The sequence below is a fragment of the Sciurus vulgaris genome, assembly GCF_902686455.1.
Source record: "Sciurus vulgaris genome assembly, chromosome: 10".
Classification (NCBI taxonomy): domain Eukaryota; kingdom Metazoa; phylum Chordata; class Mammalia; order Rodentia; family Sciuridae; genus Sciurus; species Sciurus vulgaris.
The window spans coordinates 79,775,883-79,793,950 of NC_136470.1; the positions used below are offsets into that span (position 1 = coordinate 79,775,883).

Sequence of the window (18,068 nt, forward strand, 5' to 3'; positions counted from 1 at the left end):
CTGCAGCATCGAAACTAAGGCGGAGTCAGGCACTGAGGGGGTCCACACAGAAGCTGTAGGTAGAAGGTGTTTATTTCAAAGAGAATAAGTTCCCTGATAGTACAGTGGAAAGGCTGAGGAGGCACCCATCAGATGAGGGGAAGTTCTGATGTCATACACTAGGCATAAAAACTTGGCTTTTTAAAATATGAAGTTGAATTCAGTTCTGCAGTTAGTGAGAAACTGATCACTATATCTTAAGAATGTCAACTGACTGAAATCAAATTTATATTTTTAAACCAGTATGTCTTATTCTGTTTTCTGTGGCTATAACAGACTGCCTAAGACTGGGTAACTTTAAAGGAAGGAGTGTTTTTAAGTTTATGGTTCTGGAGGCTAGAAGTCCAAGATTTAGCAGCCTCATTGGCTTAGTTTCTGGTGAGGTCCACCTGCTGTATATGCATGATGGAAAAACAGAGAAGCAAGTGGCCAGGGGGAAAGAGAGAAAGGAGGGCTAAATTACCAATATTTATCTCATTCCTGCAAGAAAGGCATGACTCCACCCATGAAGTTCCACTCCTGTGACTCAAACACCTCCCACTCGTCCTCACCTCCCAACATTGCCACAACAGCAGTCGAATTTCCACATGGGGAACAAATCATATTTGAATCACAGCATAGTGCGTGTTTGTAGATACATAGCTCAGGCCTCTGATACAGGGATTGTGCAAATATTGGAAGCAAAAAAATTGAAATGTATGGTTTTTTTAACTGCTCCCAGAATTAAACTCTCTCACAATGTTTCTTCTTTGCAGGGATACTCCCTGTTTTGAACTCAAAATGAAATTCAGTGAAATTTCAAAATGAAACATTGAAGAAATCATACTAAGTTTTGTTGTCCTTTAGACAATCCTATATAGTATGTTCCAGTCTAGGCCTCCTCCTTCTGCCCCTCCCCCAACCCTAAAATAAGAAAAGAAAAACAAAAATAACCCAAATGAGTCCTTGGTTTCAAAGTTTTTTAGAGGCTTATCCTCCTCTGCCAGATATCAATGACCAATTCCATGATCACTTTATAAAGTAATAGTAATGATGGAGCGTTTTAGCAGAAATACCTATTTGATCCTGAAAGATTCTATTTATAGGAAAGTATCATAGGAGTCATAATAAAGCAGAATGCAGGAATGGATACGGTGTCCTCAGGGGCATTTGTTCTTCTCCAATCTGGGCTGGGGGAACCCTCCCTCAAGCTTCTATCTCACCCGCCCCAGATCTCCAGTGAGTATTCTCTAAAATGAAGAAACACTGTAAGCAGTTTTATACTTATCTGTGAAAGGGGGGAAAGAAATAAGCCTAAAGCTTATACCAGATGTTTCCTTATCTCATCCCAGGAAACAATTCTGGGGCTGTTAATGCATCTTAAACGTCATACATGGCAATTTCTTCTGAAACTGATTAGACATATTACATTTGTTCTCTCCCATCTCTGTTAAGGAATAATATTCCTTGCTTTACGTTTTGATATCTCAGGGACAAATTTTATAACCTATAGCTAGGGAGAAAAACTGAAGAGAAATGGATGTGGCAGAAAACATGAAGTTTGGGGACAGAGCTTGTTAATCATAGTAGGTTTTTTCCTAGAGTTTTCTGTAAACTATAAGTTTCATGTCTCAGATGGATGACTAAAATTAGCAAAAATGTTAGCTGAACATGAGAAGAGAACATACTTGTGAGAAACATAAACAAGCAGTGTTCCTTCAGTAACATGGCTTCCCCTAAGTCAAACTTGCAATTGTGAGGGAAAAATGCATAGATTCCATGCTTGACTAAATATAATTTGGAAACAGAAACACTTCCAGAAATAGAATATGTACAATAAAGCCTTATTACTAATTTAGATTCTAATTATTTACTTCAGTTGCAGTCATGATTCTCCTTATTTTTTATTATAAGGATTTACAAAATAAATATTATTTCCAGAGCTATGTTTTATTGCTCAAAAGAATATATTCTTTGAATGATTTTAATGCATTAATTTTATCAAAGCAAGTGATTTTGTAAACTGTGAATTCAGACTTGCTTAAAGTACTTGTAAATTTACTACTTTTTGTAGATATTTAAAATTCAGCTTTGCCACTAATTTAGATTGACGTACATGTTTAGCCAGACTAGTTCAGCAAGTTTACTCAATTCAGTAAATGCACTGGGGGAAAACCCCAACCAGTTAGAGAAATACTTTTCCTAAATGGTGAGAGTCCTGGTAACCAGCAGATCACGTTCTCTTCTCAGAAAAGAAGTGGGCAGATGCAGAGTTTGGGGAGATCCGTTTTAGGATGAAGAGGGGAAAATGGTGATATTTTTAACTCTTTCTACTCTCATATCACAGCAAAAGATGGGGTCTGAGTAGCAGGTACCTGAGCAGATCCTATCAAATGCAGTCTTCCTCTGATGTGCAACACAATGGACCTGAGTCTCACTAGCCAGGCAGGTCTCCAAGAATCTTATGTGTGGCCTATTATAACAGTGAACTAAATGTCCTGCAAGTCTCAGTTTCTACATTTTTAGTTGCAGATTAAAATAATGGGTTATAAAATCATCCTAGAAACTTGGTCAAAAGTTCTGAAATATGTCTGATGCAGCTCAGACTTTGTAGAACTGAAGAACTTTAGAGGCTTCCTTTTTTAACCTTCTCACCTTACTTGTGAGAAAACTGGAACCCAAAGAGATACTTGCTCAGTATCTCTGGAATGAGAAATGAGATTTCCTGATTCCTCGTCCCATTCCTTGACCATGTCAAAGTGTCTATGTTCATTCAAAAGATACTAGTTTGTTATTATTATTACTATTTTGGTTCTGGTGATCAAATCCCAAGCCTCATGCACTAGACAAGCATCTACCACTGAGTTGTATCCATAGTCCCTAAAATAATGAATCTTGAAATTCAACATTTGACAATACAATTTCCTAGGTGGAATCTGACTAGTTATTGATTGTGCTACCAATTTCTATGGTCACAAAAATTGATCATAATTTGGAAGACCAAAAGTTACCTGTTATGATGTATAATCTTTTGTATCCCTACTAAATAATCCTCATTTACTGCACTTAACAGAGTTTAATTTGCGGTGGCACATGTCTATAATCCCAGAGGCTCAGGAGACTGAGGCAGGAGGATCACGAGTTCAAAGCCAGCCTCAGCAAAAGCAAAGCCCTAAGCAACTCAGTGAGACCCTGCCTCTAAATAAAACATTAAATAGGACTGGGATGTGGCTCAGTGGTTGAGTGCCCCTGAGTTCGATTCCTGGTACCAAAAACAAACAAACAAACAAACAAAAACAACCAATTATCTCAACTACCATTCTGTGAGCTTTATAGTGGCAGACATCCTGCCTTTCTTCCCTCTTTATTCCTCTAGTGCCTGGATCAGTAATTACCAAATGAATGCATGAAATTCAGAAGCTGAGGAAGAGACAGTGGTCCTTTCCCATGGGGCCTGGGGTAGTTACAAGCAGACCCTGATATCCTTGGGCAAAGGCCCCGGCTGGCTTTCTTGGTCTGGTGAACATCCTCCCTGGTTGTTTAGGAATCATAACAGCTGACATACACGGATGGCTTATGTCCAAGTGCCATTCTAAATGCTTCAAGCATATTTACTCATTTCTCCTCACAACCCTAATAAGGTTCTACCCTTATGAGTCCTAAAGTACAGATGAGATTTCTACATAGAAAACGAGGCATTAAAGCAAGGAAAGGTAGCCAATGTCTGTAGTACCAGCTACTCCAGAGGTGGAGGCTGAGGCAGGAGGATCACTTGAGCCCAGAAGTTCCAGGCCACCCTGAACAATATTGCAAGGCAAGGATTAAACAAACAAACACCAGAAAAGTGAGAAACTTTGCCTTGGGCTTAAAATCTTAAGTGTCCAGAAGCCAGATCATCGTGCTTCCAACCCCTGCAGTGAACCAAAATAACCAGGCAGGTAACAGTCCTCTTTTTTGACTTCCATACTCATCTGTACGGGATTTGAAAATTCACATACAATGACCGTATGTGCACTCCCTGAAATTTCCCCAAACTAGACCTGTATTTTTTCTGTCCCCTTGTTTTTCCACACCTTCCGAGTCCTGCCTTTTCTGATTTTCTTTCATCTCTGGACTTCAAGTGCCAAATTTCACGAAAAACTTCCCTGGTTTCCCCTCAAATCAGAATGAATCTTTCTGTCCTGGGTGCCCTTTATTTAAACTTCAGTTCTGGCACTTAGCACATCAAGCGTGGGATGAGTCACTGGTGTGTTTGTCTGTCTCCCTGGTTAAACAGAGAGCTCTGTGAGGGCAGGGACCGTGTGGCCCTCCGCGTTATCGTCCTCGCACCCACCGCCGGCTGCTGGGCACTTAGTAGGTGCGCGGGGTTTTCAGAAACGAGGCTCCTTTTCTGAAGGCATCCAGAAGGCAAGGGCTTTTTCTGGGGCAACTCGGGCTGAGATGGTCTCGCCCCGTCCCAGCCTGCCCACTCCTGCCCGGCTTGGCCTACCGCCTGGCAGGGCTCTGCGGCCGCGAAGGCCTCTGGTGCCCTGACACTGGCCTCGGCCCAGTTCCCCGGCTTCTAAATGCGGCCCGGAGCTACCGGGGGAACTGGAAAAACACTGGCAGGCGGCCCCACCCCCGGGCCCCAGCGGGCCGGGCGGCCGCGGCTCTGCGGCTTGGGCCTGCTGCTTGGGAGGCGCTGGGGCCCGGGGCGGGGGAGGCGGGGGAGGCGGCGGGCGCGGGCGGCTGCCTGCCTGTCAGCGGGAGCGGGCGCGGGCTCGTGTGTCAGCGCCTCCCTCCTCCCTCCTGCCCCCGCGCCGCCCGCCCGCCCGCCTGCCGGGCCTCCGGGCCTCCCGCCGCCGCCGCCGCCCGCTCCCCCCGCGGCCTGGCAGGCTGCCGGCTGCACAGGCGGGGGTTCGCGCCGTTCTCACGACCTCTCAGGTTGCCTGAGCTCATCTGGGAGCTATTCATTTCCTGCCAGAAAGCAGCCGGGCCTGCTAAGCAAGCCACCTTGGCCGCAGGGCCGCCGGGGCCGGCCCGGCGTGGCCGCCCTGGCCTGCTCCCGCCCGGGCCACAGACCCCGAGGCCTCCCAGGAACCCGCGAGCTGCCCCGGCGGGCGCGCGGCGGGGGCTGCTGGTCCGCCCATCTGGTTGCACTTAGGAGCCGGGAGGAAGCTAGCACAGGGTTGTTACCGGCCAAGGGGTGTGGGAAAAGTTAATTGACTTTAATGACAGGTTCCCCAGGACGGCGGAGTCTATGAGGGGGTCCGCTTAAGCCCCTGGGTCCCCAGTGCAGAAACACGTGGGGCGGGATGGGGCGCGAGGAGGGGCGAGCCTCGGAGTGGTGCTTCGGCACCTCTTGGAGAAAGCTCTAGTCTTGACCTAGGAGATCCACAGCCCTTCCCACTTGGGCGCCTTTCTTACACTAGAGGCGGCTGGAGACCAAGGAGGGCCGTGGCAGCGATGGTCTCCAAAGAGAGGCCTAGGTGTCCGCATCCCTCACCAACCTAGGAGCTGTGCCTTATCTCTCCGAGGGATCAGCACTGCTGGAGGCTAGTGAGAGGGGCTGCTGGGTGTGCCCCAAGGCTGTATAATTAGGTCTGACCCAAGGGACCTCCAGGGAAGCAAAAGTTCTTTGAAACTTTGTCTCTCCTCTGGCTACTTATTCCAGAAACAGGCAGGACCTAGGAGGGCGTGGTGGCGCACGCCTGTAATCCCAGAGGCTCAGGAGGCTGAGGCAGGAGGATCCTGAGCTCAAAGCCAGCCTCAGCAAAAGCGAGGCACTAAGCAACTCAGTGAGACCCTTTCTCTAAATAAAATACAAAATGGGGCTGGGGATGTGACTCCATGGTCGAGTGCCCCTGAGTTCAATCCCCGTACCAAAGAAAGAAAGTAAGAAATTCACTCGATTTATGGACTTGGGAATGCCACAGAGAAGAAAAATTACCTTTCCAAGGCGACATAAATGAGTTTAGTGGCATAGCTGGGTCAAGAACCAGAACTGCCCATCCCATTTGGTCCTAGGGACCATCTTCCCTATATTGTACAGAAGCAAATAGCTCATCTAATAGTCTAAACCCACATTTCAGGGAAAAAGTGTTCTTTTCAAACAACCAATTAAAAGAACAGATGACTTATTTTCCTTCCATTTGTTTCTCCTCCACAGGAAGATACTGTGTCTGTGTACTTTTGATGATATTAGTGCTTATTTTGGGTATAGGGAAAAACATAGAAATTTAATTTTCAGTTGATGTGGACATTGTGCCCCCCATCCCATAACTTTCAAAGACCATCAACGTAAAGCAATTACTTTTATAAAAATTAAGACCCTGATGTCTGGATAAATTTTACCAGAACAGCTAAGAAACCCTAGTGGGGCCAGAAGACAGGCTTACCAAACGAAGCATTGAGTTTGGGATGGGTGTCTTAATGGAGCAATTGTTACTATGTTTGTGTTTAAACAGGAGGGAAATCGTGGAAAAATGATATGATAAAGAAGGGCGTGTGTGTTTCTTTGGTGGAGGGTGTGTTAAGACATCTTTCATGTACACAAAATAAGGAAAGTAAGATCCAAATTAAAAAAAAAAGTCTTTTAAAGCTTTCCCTGTGGGGCTGAAGCTGGGGCGAAGGTATTGGAGAGAAAACCGACTGCTGTCTGCTAGATCATTCCTGTGATAGAGCCGCTCTCCACACTGGCCTGTGGGAAAGGCCTGAGCCAGGCGGGGGAGAGGTAAAGCTTTTGAAACAAGACAGAAAATCGTTGGCTTTATCTTTGTTAGGAAAGCTTCAAAGATTGATCTCTCCCGCCTCATCCTTCTCCTCCCAGAAGCGGCTCTTAGAGAAGGGGGGTGAGAGGTTGGCGGGAGGAGGACTGGCCAGCGGTGGGGGCGGTGGGGGAGGAGAGCGCGCCCGCCAGACCCACAACGCGGCTGATGTGTCTGGTCTCGCAGGGCTCGTGGTTTTCATTTCCCCAACACCTGGATGCAGTCAAACACCTGGCCAAATCTGACAAAATCTGACAAGCCTTTGTGATGGGATTTGGAAGAAATTCCCTGCAGATCCTGGCACAGTTTAAAGCTGTCCGCTTTGAGTTAGGACTTGTTAAGGAGGGTTATGTGAGCTGAAACCCGAGACAACCCTTTTGCTTCTATCTGGAGCCCACATCTTGCCTGGAAATGGGGCATGACCAAGAGAAGGGGTCGCTTGCTGTTTGTATTAAAAGGGGAAGATGGCCTGTGTGCCTGCCAGAGCAGCCCCCACATGCTTTCTCTATTAGAGCCAAGCACAGAAACTTATCAAAAACACATGTCTGGTGTTAATCATCTGGGTTTGGACTCCACTTGGGAGTCTAACTAGCTGTCCCTTGGCAGAAGGAATCTGTTGACCTCTTCAGCTTGCTTGAAGAGGGTGCAGAGAGGCATTTCAAACTTTTGGAAGCTGGTGCTAGGGAATGTCTAGCTACACCTATGGAGAGACTAATGAAGACCCTAGCACTTGAAGGTAGGAGCCTGCAGCTGCTAAGAATGTTGACTTTGGATGTTGGTAGCTAACCTGGGGGAGTAGTGTGCAGGCAACGCCCTTAATGTGCAATGGGCAATAAGACTGGATCCACTGAACTTCATGAATTCAGTTCTTTTCAGAAGAACTAATGGAACAAGGCTGAAGGAGTTTAAACAACTTTTTGAAACCCTTTAAGAGAATGACCATAAGTTTATCAGGGAAGCCATATCAGATGGGCTCTTTTAAGTTAGATGGAACTTAGTCTTTTTTAGTTCGTAGATTTAATTAAAAAAACAAAAAAAAAAAAAAAAAAAAAAAAAAAAAGAGCCAAGTTCTGGATTCCCAGATGCAATTCATAAGCTTATTTTTACATATTCTGAAATAATCAGTTCTAAGACATAAAAGCCTTCACTTCTTTTATTTTCTCAAACTTCCCCAAAGGAAGATACTTTAAGAGCATTTTCAAACATCTTTGGCATCACATAAAAAAGAAATCTCGTGTAAAAAACGAAATGTCATCTCAACTTTTATAATACAAAGGCGCAATCCAATATGAACATATAAAATATGTACAAATATAGTGCATGGTCAGTCACTTAATACAGCTCTCTACAAAAAAGTAACTTTTTAGAAATTAAAAACAAAACGGAGTAACCACTTAATCACAAAAGTCTTCTCTCCTAACATCCAAGTTCCTGTTTAGTGTCCGGAGGGGAGAGAGGTGGGCTGGGGAACTTAAGGGAAGGGTGGCCTGAGCCCCTCAGTTCCGCCACGGCCTCCACATGGAGTCCGCCGTGAGCGAGGAGCCGCTGGAAGGAGATACTGCGTTGGGACCCACAGAGGTCCCACTGTTGCTGGTGTAGACTGGGATGACTGGGCCGCTGTGCGCGAAGGCCCCATTCGGGATGAGGAAGGCAAATTGGCCATCAGGAGCCGGCACCACCTGGAAGCCGCCAAACACCTTGGCCGCCTCTCCAGCCTGGCTGCCCAACTTGCAGGGTGCGCCGCCGGGAGGGGGCGCCGCACCTCCGGGGATGGGCACAAGCGGTGGCGGCGGCGGCGCGAACGGCGCGTGCTGAGGGCCGCCGGGTCCTGGCGGGGGCGGCGGCGGCGCCTGCAAGGCGGGATGCGGCTGCCCAGGGTAGGTCATGGCGTTGATCTGGGTCATGCAGTTGGCCAGGTGGCCGAGCAGCCGAGTGCGTACCTCGGTGTTAACGCCCTCGCACGTGGACAGGAAGCGGGTCACCTCGTTCATGCACTCGCTGAAGCCGGCGCGGTACTTCCCCAGCACGCTCGGGTCTGTGCTCAGCGCAGCTGAAGGCCAGAAGGAGACAAGCTCGTCACCGAACAGCCACTGCTTCCCGCCTGGGGAGGTCCCTGCCTCCACCCCGGGGCCACTGCTTCCCGCCCTGGGAGGTCCCTGCGGCGCGCCTCCGTGACCACGCACCCGCAGAACTACCTCGGGCTGGGAGGGTGGGGTACATTTAAAAAAACCAGTCACCTCTTCACACCAGCCAAGCGAGCTTAGACGAGACACTCCCTCCTCACTCCCTGTCGCCCCATTTAAACAGATTTCATCCCTAGGTCTGCCACCCCCAACTTATCCCCTCGCGCGGTGTGACCTTGAAATGCCACCCAATTCGCCACCCAAGTCCCATTTTCTCTTCTGCACTGGGGGTATGGTGGGGTGGGTGAGTGCTAGACCGGATGACCCCAGGCTCCACTCAGCTCAAACTCCCCACGGTCCTTTCGCCCTAACCCGCTTCCTCCACAGCCTAGCTGCCCGACAACCTCAGGGCTACAACCTCTCTCCCTCCCTTTCCGGAACAGTAACAACTTGGAGTTGTGGCTATAAATAAGACCCAGACCGTGGGAACGCGAGAGGGAGCCAAGGCAGTAAAATGTAGCTGAATGCCTCTCAACCACGGGCGGAAGTCTGGAAGAAATCACCGCGGGGCGAGAGGGACGCCCGCAGAGGGGACGCGGCGAGCTGCCCTTACCAGTCATTTGCGCCCGCTGCAGGTTCCGGAGGTGCTTCACTGTCATTTCCAGAATGTCCGCCTTCTCCAGCTTGGAATGCCGGGAGCTCTGCACATAAGAGGAAGCAAAAGGGAAAAGTCAGATCTCTGTCAGCTGCTTCGGAGTGCTCCCTTACTCCGGCCGGCCGCAGCTCCCGTATCCCGAGACCCCCTGGCGAGAGTGCCCAGCCCTCCGGATTAGAAAAAGGCAGTGCTAGGCGGGGTAAGATTTTCCGCACAGCAAGCGAGGTTTCATTCTTAGTGGCTGGGAAAATAGGACTTCAGGTTTTTTAATTAAAAAAAAAAAAAAAAAGGCAGCATTCCCCACTTACATCTTTCTTAAGAGCATCCAAAATGAGCGTTTTCAGCTGGCTCAGGCTTTCATTTATTCTTGCTCTTCGTCTTTTCTCCATGATAGGTTTGGATGACTGTAAAGGGGGTTAAAAAAAAAAAAAAGGCTTGAGTTCTCCTGGGATCTGCCATGTCACGCCGGGGTTTTAAGAGCGAGAGGAGCACCCCCCGCCCATACACAGCAAATCCCGAATATATTTCGTGGGGCTGCAGATATACAGGTATTATTGCCCTTACCTTTCTGTGCTCAGATGCTGTCTTTGGTTTATCCGGTGTCGTGTTGACACTGGCTGGGGTAGCAGCCACCGGGGACGAGGAATTTTTCTCCATTATATCGGCTGGCATTTTCTTTCTTTTTTTTTTTTTTTTTTTTAATCCCTAGAGAATTTTATTTTTGGAGTCCACGCAAAAAAAAAAAAAAAAAATTTTTTTTTTTTTTTTTTTTTTGCCTATGTCTCTTTTACTTGAGACATTCACAAAACTATTGAGCAAGTGCTGAGCATTTATTATTTTATGGCTACTTGGTGATCGGTAGCGCTATTCCAGGACCAAGGAGAGAGGTAGACGGGGGATTCCGCTGTTATCAGCACCAGCTCCGGATCCTGTGTGATCCCCAGGCCCTGGCGGCCTCTATATATATCTGGGACTGCACGCGAACGGCTCGTGTGAAACTTCCCAAACTTTCTTTCCCACAGTAACTTTCAGCCAATGGGAGGAGGAGACACGCGGCACCGCTCGTGGACCGCGCCCCCCCATTGGCCGTCAGGCACAAGGTCTGGCGGCCAATGGCGCGCGCCTGAGCCCGGGGCACCGGAGGCTACAACGTCAATCAAAAGGATTTTAACCCTTTGCTACTCGTCCCTCTGGGCTTTCCTTTAGAGAGGTTTTTTCCGCTTTGGTTTTGATCTGGTCTATTTCTTTCGGGGCCAGGGTCTTTGCTCTATATTCTTTTCGCTATGTGTACTAGAGCTACTTCTTAATCAGTTAATTTGAGATGAGTTTTTTTTTTTTTTTTTTAAGGTATAGAAGGCCAAGGGGGGGGGGGGGAATCATATTTGCAGTGGTTAAAAGAGTATGGGGGAACTCATGCGAAGGTATATTACCAAAATATCTTAAGTGATTTGCCGCCCAGATTCTGTATATTCAGGGGGGTGAAATAGATCATGTGGAAAATAAAAATCTTTAAAATTATTTTTTGCAGAATAAGAAATGCTTTCCACTTTACATTTGCAGGGATTTTAGAGCAGTGTTTTTTTAAAATGCGTTCCTCCCCGCCCCTGTCCCTTATTTCTCTTCTAGAGTTGGGGCTGTGGACCTCATGCTTCCCCAGGAAACAATCGGAATAATTTCCAACTGAGGAGAAAGGAAATGGAATTTCAAATGAAAAATGAACAAGGGGGGTTTTGATGGCAATGCCCTCGCAAACGCGCGTGCTCCTTCGCCACCCTTTCCCTTCCACACGCAGGCGCTCAGTTCTTCGGTATGTTGAGGTGGCAGGCAGAGAGGCAGCCTCTCCCTCCTCACCCCGCGGGCGGCCAACGCGGCCCGGGCGCCCAGCACACGCGGGCCCTTTAAGAGCTACACCAGTCGAGCTGCAGTTTGACATCAGCCGGCCGGCGAGGGCGCGCCTGGAGCCCGAGCACGTGCCAGGATGTTTTATTGCCGCCGCGGCTGCGGCCGGGCCGAGAGGATGTGTGTGTGCGTGCGTGTGTGAGTGTGTGTGCGCGCGCCCCGGGGGCAGGGAGGCGGGGGACGGCGGCGGGCGGCAGAGAACGGGGGCTGGTTCCTAGTCCCCGGGAGAAGCCAAGAAGGTAAATAGCAGCTGCTGTGCTTGAGCCTGGGAAAACCCCGCCCCCTGCGCCTGGCCCGGGCTCATTGGCGCGCGCTGCGTGTGGGGTGTGTGTGTGTGTGTCCGGGGCCCCCTCCTTCGGCCCCGGCGGGCCAGGAATCCGAGGGGGCGGCGGGCTGGGAGCCGAGTCGCGGCGCTTATCCTTCCCCCCTCCCCGGCCAAGGTCAGCCCTTCCGGGCGGGGAGCGCACGCCCCGGGGTGGAGGGTGGAGAATTAGTCCACCCCCACCCCCACCGTAATTTCGGGCTTGGGGTTTTACTCCGCGGAGAGACTCCCTTGCAATAGCCCCGGGGAGGGGTGGGGGCCTCCTGGTTGCTCCTTGCCCCTGCCCGCCCGCCCCGCTTCCCCCCGCAGGGCCCCCGGCGCCCGCCGCGGTCACGAGATGCCTGACCGCACTTAGGAAGCGGCCGGGTCAGCCTCCTGCCTCCGCTCGGCGGCTGCGGTTAAAGCGGCTTCGCGCCGCCCTCCCCTTCCCCGGGTCCAGGGCAGCCGGGCAGCTCCCCCTCGCTGCGCCCGGGAGGCCGCCGGCGGGCGGCCGGGAAGAGGCGGGCGGCGCGGGCGGCTGCGTGCTGCCGGCTGGCCGGGCCGCGCGCCGGGAGGAGCCGCCGCCGCCGCCGCCGGGTGCCACGTGGCGGGCGCCGGGCCGGGAGCGCCAGGGCTCTGGCGGCGGCCTCCCTGGGGGATTTGCCGCGCGGGGCGGGCGGCGCGCGCTGTCCCGGCCGGCTGGCCGCCACCGCTGCCTCCCGCCCTGCCTGGGTCTCCGGCCCCCTCTCTCCCGCCCCCAGTGCCCCCATCTGCCTCCAGTCTTCCTGCCGCTGGGTAGTTATGTTAGTTGCTCGGTGGGCTACGGGCAGCCGGGGATCCCAGCATCTTGTTTGATGTGGCCCCCACCCCCAGCACGTCCCGGAGGCCCTGGCACACATTTCTCAGACACTTCATTCCTTCCTTCCTCTGGGCTCCCCACTGAGATAATGTTGTAAATGATTTCACCAGATCTCGTCGCCGATGAGATTCAATGGTTCCTGACTCTACGTGACCTTGGGCAAGCCCCTCTCTTGCTTTTATGATGGAACGCACGCGCAGTGCCAGGCACTGTTCAACCCTGGGATTACGGTGAGAGATATGGTGGCAGCTTGCAAAGAGTCTGCTGTCAACTGCGGAGGCAGATTCTGATTTTCTGACTGATGACCGGGCATTCCTTATTTTTTCTTTCTTTTAGGGTTTAGATGATGATCTGTCAGATCAGGAGGACCTAAGCAAAACAGGAGACCACACCTCTGGACAACAGTATTGCCGGGCTTACGGGGATATGGTGTGGCAGGGGAAATGCAGGAACGAGCATGACAGTTCTTGCCCTCAGGAAGCCCACAGACTAGAGATACATGTACTCATGGGTACAACTGATACATGGATTTCCTAAAGGATTCCTCTGGGAGTTCCTAGGTTCAAGAGAAACAGGTGTTTGGATAGAGGTAGAATGCTATGGAGGTTCTGGAGAATTAAATTACTTTTAACTTGAGATAATATGAAAAACTTTCTGGAGGAGGTTGCCTGTGCATTGTACCTTGAAAAAGAGATAGGATTGGGGCATAGGAAGTGTGCCAGGTCATGAGGCTGGGAAGGATGGGAGTACCCATGGCATTAAAGATACTAGGAACTTGAGATCTTTATTCTGGGAACATGGTGTGGTGCTCAGGGTTGAGGAGAAGTTTGAGGCCATAACACAAGACCTTTACAGAGGACTTTGAACTGTGTCTAATGGAGAGCCATGAAATGTTGATAGCAGAGAATGGCTATTGGATTTCTCTTTTTTAGAAACATGACTGGCAAAGTATGGAGTTGATGCAGGATTTGGAGACAGGCCAGTTAAGAGGGTCAAGCCAGTAATGCCACCTAAGTAACAGGTATAGACTGACATCCAGAAGCTCCTGCTTAGAGCCAACTTGCCTGGGCATTGACTGCTTGCTATCCAGGCACCTGAGTTCAATCCTTCAACCCAATGTTCCCCCCACCACCTGGAGTCTGGCGAAGGCATCCTTGTGTTTCTGACCATCTTTACCTTCTAAGCCTCATTCCCCACCTTCCAGGACAACCCTGGAGACTGCCGCCAAAACTTTACCTCATCGCAGGCTTGCTTTACTCACTCTTGCCCCTTGGGCTACTCTCTGGGATATGTGTGTGTGTGTGTGTGTGTGTGTGTGTGTGTGTGAACATGCAGCAGAGTGGGCTGTGCCCTATCTCATTCTGAAGAAAGGATGAACAAAGCCTCCTTTGTTGACCCGCCACCTGGGCCAATGGGGTAGAACTTTTCTTTCTTACTTTAAACAGAAAGGAAAAGTGGCGCTGACAGAAAATTGTCTATTGATTTCAGAAAAGTGGGGGTTCCCATATATTTGGAAACCTCTTGGTGAAAGGTGGTGAGTTTATGAAGTTGCCCTCCTTTTCCCTGTGATCCCCCAAACTTCACAAGCTTCTTAAAATGCTTCTACTCAGCATCTGACTTTAAAAAAAAAAAACAAAAAAAAAAAAACACAAATACATTGGCCCAAATTCCTCCAAGGAACTAAACCTTTCCCAGGGAAGCATGTTAACCCTTTCCAGAATTTCCCCAGTCCTTTAGAGCCTGTGCCTCTAAGCTCTGTTATGACTTTGACCACTGTCTGCTGCTGGTGGGCCCTAATGAAGTAACCAGGTTGCCACTCCTGTCCCTTCTAGGCTGAGAATTTTTCATCTGATTTTGTGTCCCCTGATGATACATAGAGAATGGAATATAGTCAAGTTAGGGTCTCATTGCCGTACCACAAGCCGCCTCCTAGGTCAAATAGTTATTCAGCAACTCATTTATTGCCACTTTTAGAAGTTTTTGATAGAGCGAGAAAGGAACTACATACACACTTAGATGGAGGGACAGAGGGCTCAAGTCACCAAAAATTAGTCATTAGCTATTAGTCGTTATGTCTGAAAAAAAAAAAAATCCACGAAGTTCCTGGCTTTCTCCACTGTAATTATTAATGAAGTAAGTTTTGCAAATGTGCTCAAAGATTATTTAACAATCTCCTTATTCTGGTCAATGAAAATAGGGTCAAGTTGACATTCTCTACCCCTTCTCTAATGGGGTAGTAAACTCCTAAACGCAATAGAAAACCACCTTTATTTTTTTAGTTATCCTTTTCCTCCTACTCCTAAAGCAGAGAGAAAAATCTCTTAACAGAGGGCATCCATGGAAGTCACTTCTTTAATCCCACTGTGACATCAGCAAAACTGAATCTCCCACTGTATCATGCCCAACAAATGCAATCATTGCTCCCAGGTTTACTCTTCCCAGCATGCCCCCCACTCACAAATAGGCGTTTCTCAGTCTTGTACCGTAACATGTTTGCTTTTAAACCATAAGACAAATACCTACCTCTCTAGTGAGACCCCTCTTTGTTCCCTAGGTATGGGAATGGTTTCTGAATTTGGTTTAAAGCTACATAAAGGAAAGAGCAAGAGAAGAGAAAAGGTATTTTGCCTGAGGTCTTAAAGCTTGCGTGGATCTCTCGCTCACTCTCTCTTCTCTCTCTCTTTTTTTTTTTTTTCCTTTTCCTTCGCTTGACTGACTTTCTCACACTCGGTTTCCCCATAGCCTGCCAGGGACGTGCTAGCTGCCTTGCCAAGAGCTATCCTGGGAGGGCTATTGAAAGAGCTTCAAGTAAGTACCCACAGGGAGGATTTTCTCCTCCACTCAGTACCTGCCCCGCACCTGTACAGGGGGCAGTCCCACACATGTCACCTGATCGCAGCTCTTTCAGAGACCGTGAGAAAAATAAAACCAAGGATAGAAGAGATGTGTTTGTCAGGGCTGCAGCCAGCTCCTTGCAGTCCAAGTGCCCAGACACTGCACATTGCAGGGTGCAGTGCACGCATGTCAGCCTGTGTACCTACCTACAGGGTGGTGACACAAGGACGGGGAGGGAAGCTGGAGATCACCTTCATAATGACTGCCTCACTGCTCTGTCCTCTGGCATCTGGATGGCTGGTGGGTTTATGATTATGGGAATCATTATCGTAGTCTTTGCTAGACAAGAGTCTGTCTATGTTCATCACAGAATTTATAACCAGACTTTTTTTTTTTTAACTATGAACCTCCAGGGAATCTGTAAACTCCCTGAAATGGAATTCTAAATCGTGTCTATATATGCATCTTTAGCAAGAGTTTAATAAATACTTCTCAAATGCATGAACAAATGTACTTTTTTTAAAATTTTTTTTGAAGAGTGTCCATAGCTTTCAGCAGAGTTGCAAAGTATTTTGTGGCTAGAACCGGTTAAGGAAAACTGATCCTGGCAACCTGTGCTTAGCAGTGGGTATCTGAACCCCAGAGAGTGGAAGGGAATGGCTCAAGGGCCCACAGCAATGTAAATCCCGGTGGGGTAGGGTGGGCAAAGCCAGCTCCACCCACTGCTCCGCAATGCTGTGGTCTTCGGGTAATTTTAGGGTAGGGTTTACAGAGCAGCGATAGCCAACCAAAGCCTGCATTTAAAGTAGAGACATTAATAAAGATATTTTGAATTCCTGCAACTTTGATTTTACTAATTCTGAGGCACACAGCTCTATCCAACGTTGGATGGAGAAAGGGAAAGACAAGAAAGAAAAATGTCTGTTAGGGAAAGAGGGCTCAGGAATGCTTGGAGCAAGTGCCTGGTTGCCATGCAGAGGCAGTAGAAACAAGGGCAACTCTGCATTCCATCTTTGATAAAAATAAGTTGCCACTTCTGAAAAAAAATGCGTGGTTGATTCCTGGCCAAGCCAGGACCTCACTAGGCAGACTGGGGGTGGGGGCGGAAAACAGAAGCTGTCAGCATTGGCTAATGGCAGCCTGTAATGCTTCCCCGCCCCCAACCCTCCACTGGAGCCGGTGAGACCAAGGGATTGTGCACTCTTCTAATGGGATCTGAAAGAGGATGGCTGCCAGAAAGCCCTTCCCAGCAGAATGGGGGCAGGGCGCCCTGGAACGGCTGAACTCCCACATTTGGCCGGGCTGCAGCAGCGTTGGTGAGAAGGCTCTAAATGTGCTCTAAGTTAACCTCCTAACCTCAGAACAGGGCTCTGGGGGCAAGCCTGCAGGGCCAGGGGGAAGCAGGGCAGGCCCAGGGACCACAGGGATGCTACCTTACACCCCGGTGCATGAAAGGCTCCAAGCTGTGCTAGGAGCCAGGGCATGTGAGGGCAGGCACAGGGGCCCCGTGAAGGCTCAGGAAGGTGGGGGTGAAGCCTGGCCCCGAAAATCCCAGAGCATACAATTACTTGGCTTGCTAATAAGCTGTTCAAATTGTGACATCAGACCAAATTTATTAAAAAAAAAAAAAAAAAAGTAGCTAGCCAGAAAAAACATTTGAGTAAAACTTAGGACTTAAAAGTGATGTGGGAGGAATATATACAATATATTTTTAATTATAATTCTCATCTTCCTCCTCTCACAAATTATAGCAAGGTGGGGGCTGGGGAAGAGTTGGAAGAGACCCTAGAGGTCACAGAATCATCCCACTCACTTAATGGATGGGGAAACTGAGCCTAGAAAAAAGTGACTTGCACAAGGTCAAACAGCCTTCCTCATGGGAGAAGAGCAAAGCCTGAATTAGACTCACATTTTCCACCTGCCAATCTAGAACTTTCCCCACTGTATCTCTTTAGGAAAAAAAAACATTTTTAATGGCATCTATGGCAAGTTACTAACATTACCCAAAGACGAATTTGACAACTGAGGAGCTAGCTATCTGTCGATGAATTATTTTAATGTCGTTCTAGAGCACAGTTCATGTATTTGCTGGGCATCAAACCCAGGGCCTTGTGCACACTAGGCCAGAGCTCTTGCCACTGAACTATATCCTGAGCCCCCAGTACATGGTTCAATTCCAGGTTTGCTGTACTGTGATTCTTTCTTGGATTGGCTCATTGCCCTGTATGCTCTGACAAGGAAGGAATCTTGATTTCTTAGTTCTAGAAGATGGGAAACCTTTTTGCAAGGGGCCACAAATAATGGGCAGCCTACCTCCCAACTGAATATGTCAAGCTATGCCAAGTCACATGTTCTTTTTTTCTTTGTTGTTATTGCCAACCCTTATTTATGCTCTAAGAGGAAGACTGGGGGATAGAATATTCCAGCTCCTGAATCTATGCTCCTCTATGCTAAGCGTAGATCTCAGGACCAGAGAATGTGATACTAGGAGTACACTGAAAGCATTAGAACACAAGTCGTGGAGCTGCTGGCCAATGGCACATTTAGGAGAGAGATGGGTGAGCAAATAATGGACTTCCCAAGTGGTTGGGACGATGCTTGCACATGCACTATTATTTTTACTATTAGATAT

General features: G+C 48.8%; 1 protein-coding gene and 1 long non-coding RNA gene across 8 annotated transcripts in view; one reads left to right on the plus strand and one right to left on the minus strand.

Moving 5' to 3' along the window:
- Positions 1-16,158, plus strand: part of LOC306670545 — a 65,212-nt gene extending 49,054 nt beyond the window's left edge. The window contains exons 1-4 of one of the 7 annotated variants that reach the window (XR_013766442.1): positions 9,953-10,090; positions 11,169-11,349; positions 12,712-12,831; positions 12,938-15,827. This is a non-coding gene — a long non-coding RNA (uncharacterized lncRNA). The other 6 variants (XR_013766446.1, XR_013766443.1, XR_013766444.1 and 3 more) reach the window with 6 other exon arrangements.
- HES1 (hes family bHLH transcription factor 1) lies at positions 7,900-10,491 on the minus strand. The gene is made up of 4 exons (XM_079155215.1): positions 10,107-10,491; positions 9,851-9,946; positions 9,501-9,588; positions 7,900-8,814 (listed from the first exon to the last, which is right to left on the minus strand). The coding sequence occupies exons 1-4, from the start codon at positions 10,212-10,214 to the stop codon at positions 8,261-8,263; spliced, it is 846 nt and encodes a 281-aa protein (XP_079011341.1). The 5' UTR covers positions 10,215-10,491; the 3' UTR covers positions 7,900-8,260.
- Positions 16,159-18,068: the final 1,910 nt, after the last annotated feature.

Excerpts from the sequence above, each read along its gene's own strand:
- HES1 (XM_079155215.1), bottom strand. The coding sequence starts at position 10,214 with ATGCCAGCCGATATAATGGAGAAAAATTCCTCGTCCCCGGTGGCTGCT. Across the intron at positions 9,947-10,106 it reads CAGCATCTGAGCACAGAAAG|TCATCCAAACCTATCATGGA; the intron begins GTAAGGGCAATA and ends CCCCCTTTACAG. Across the intron at positions 9,589-9,850 it reads TGGATGCTCTTAAGAAAGAT|AGCTCCCGGCATTCCAAGCT; the intron begins GTAAGTGGGGAA and ends TCTTATGTGCAG.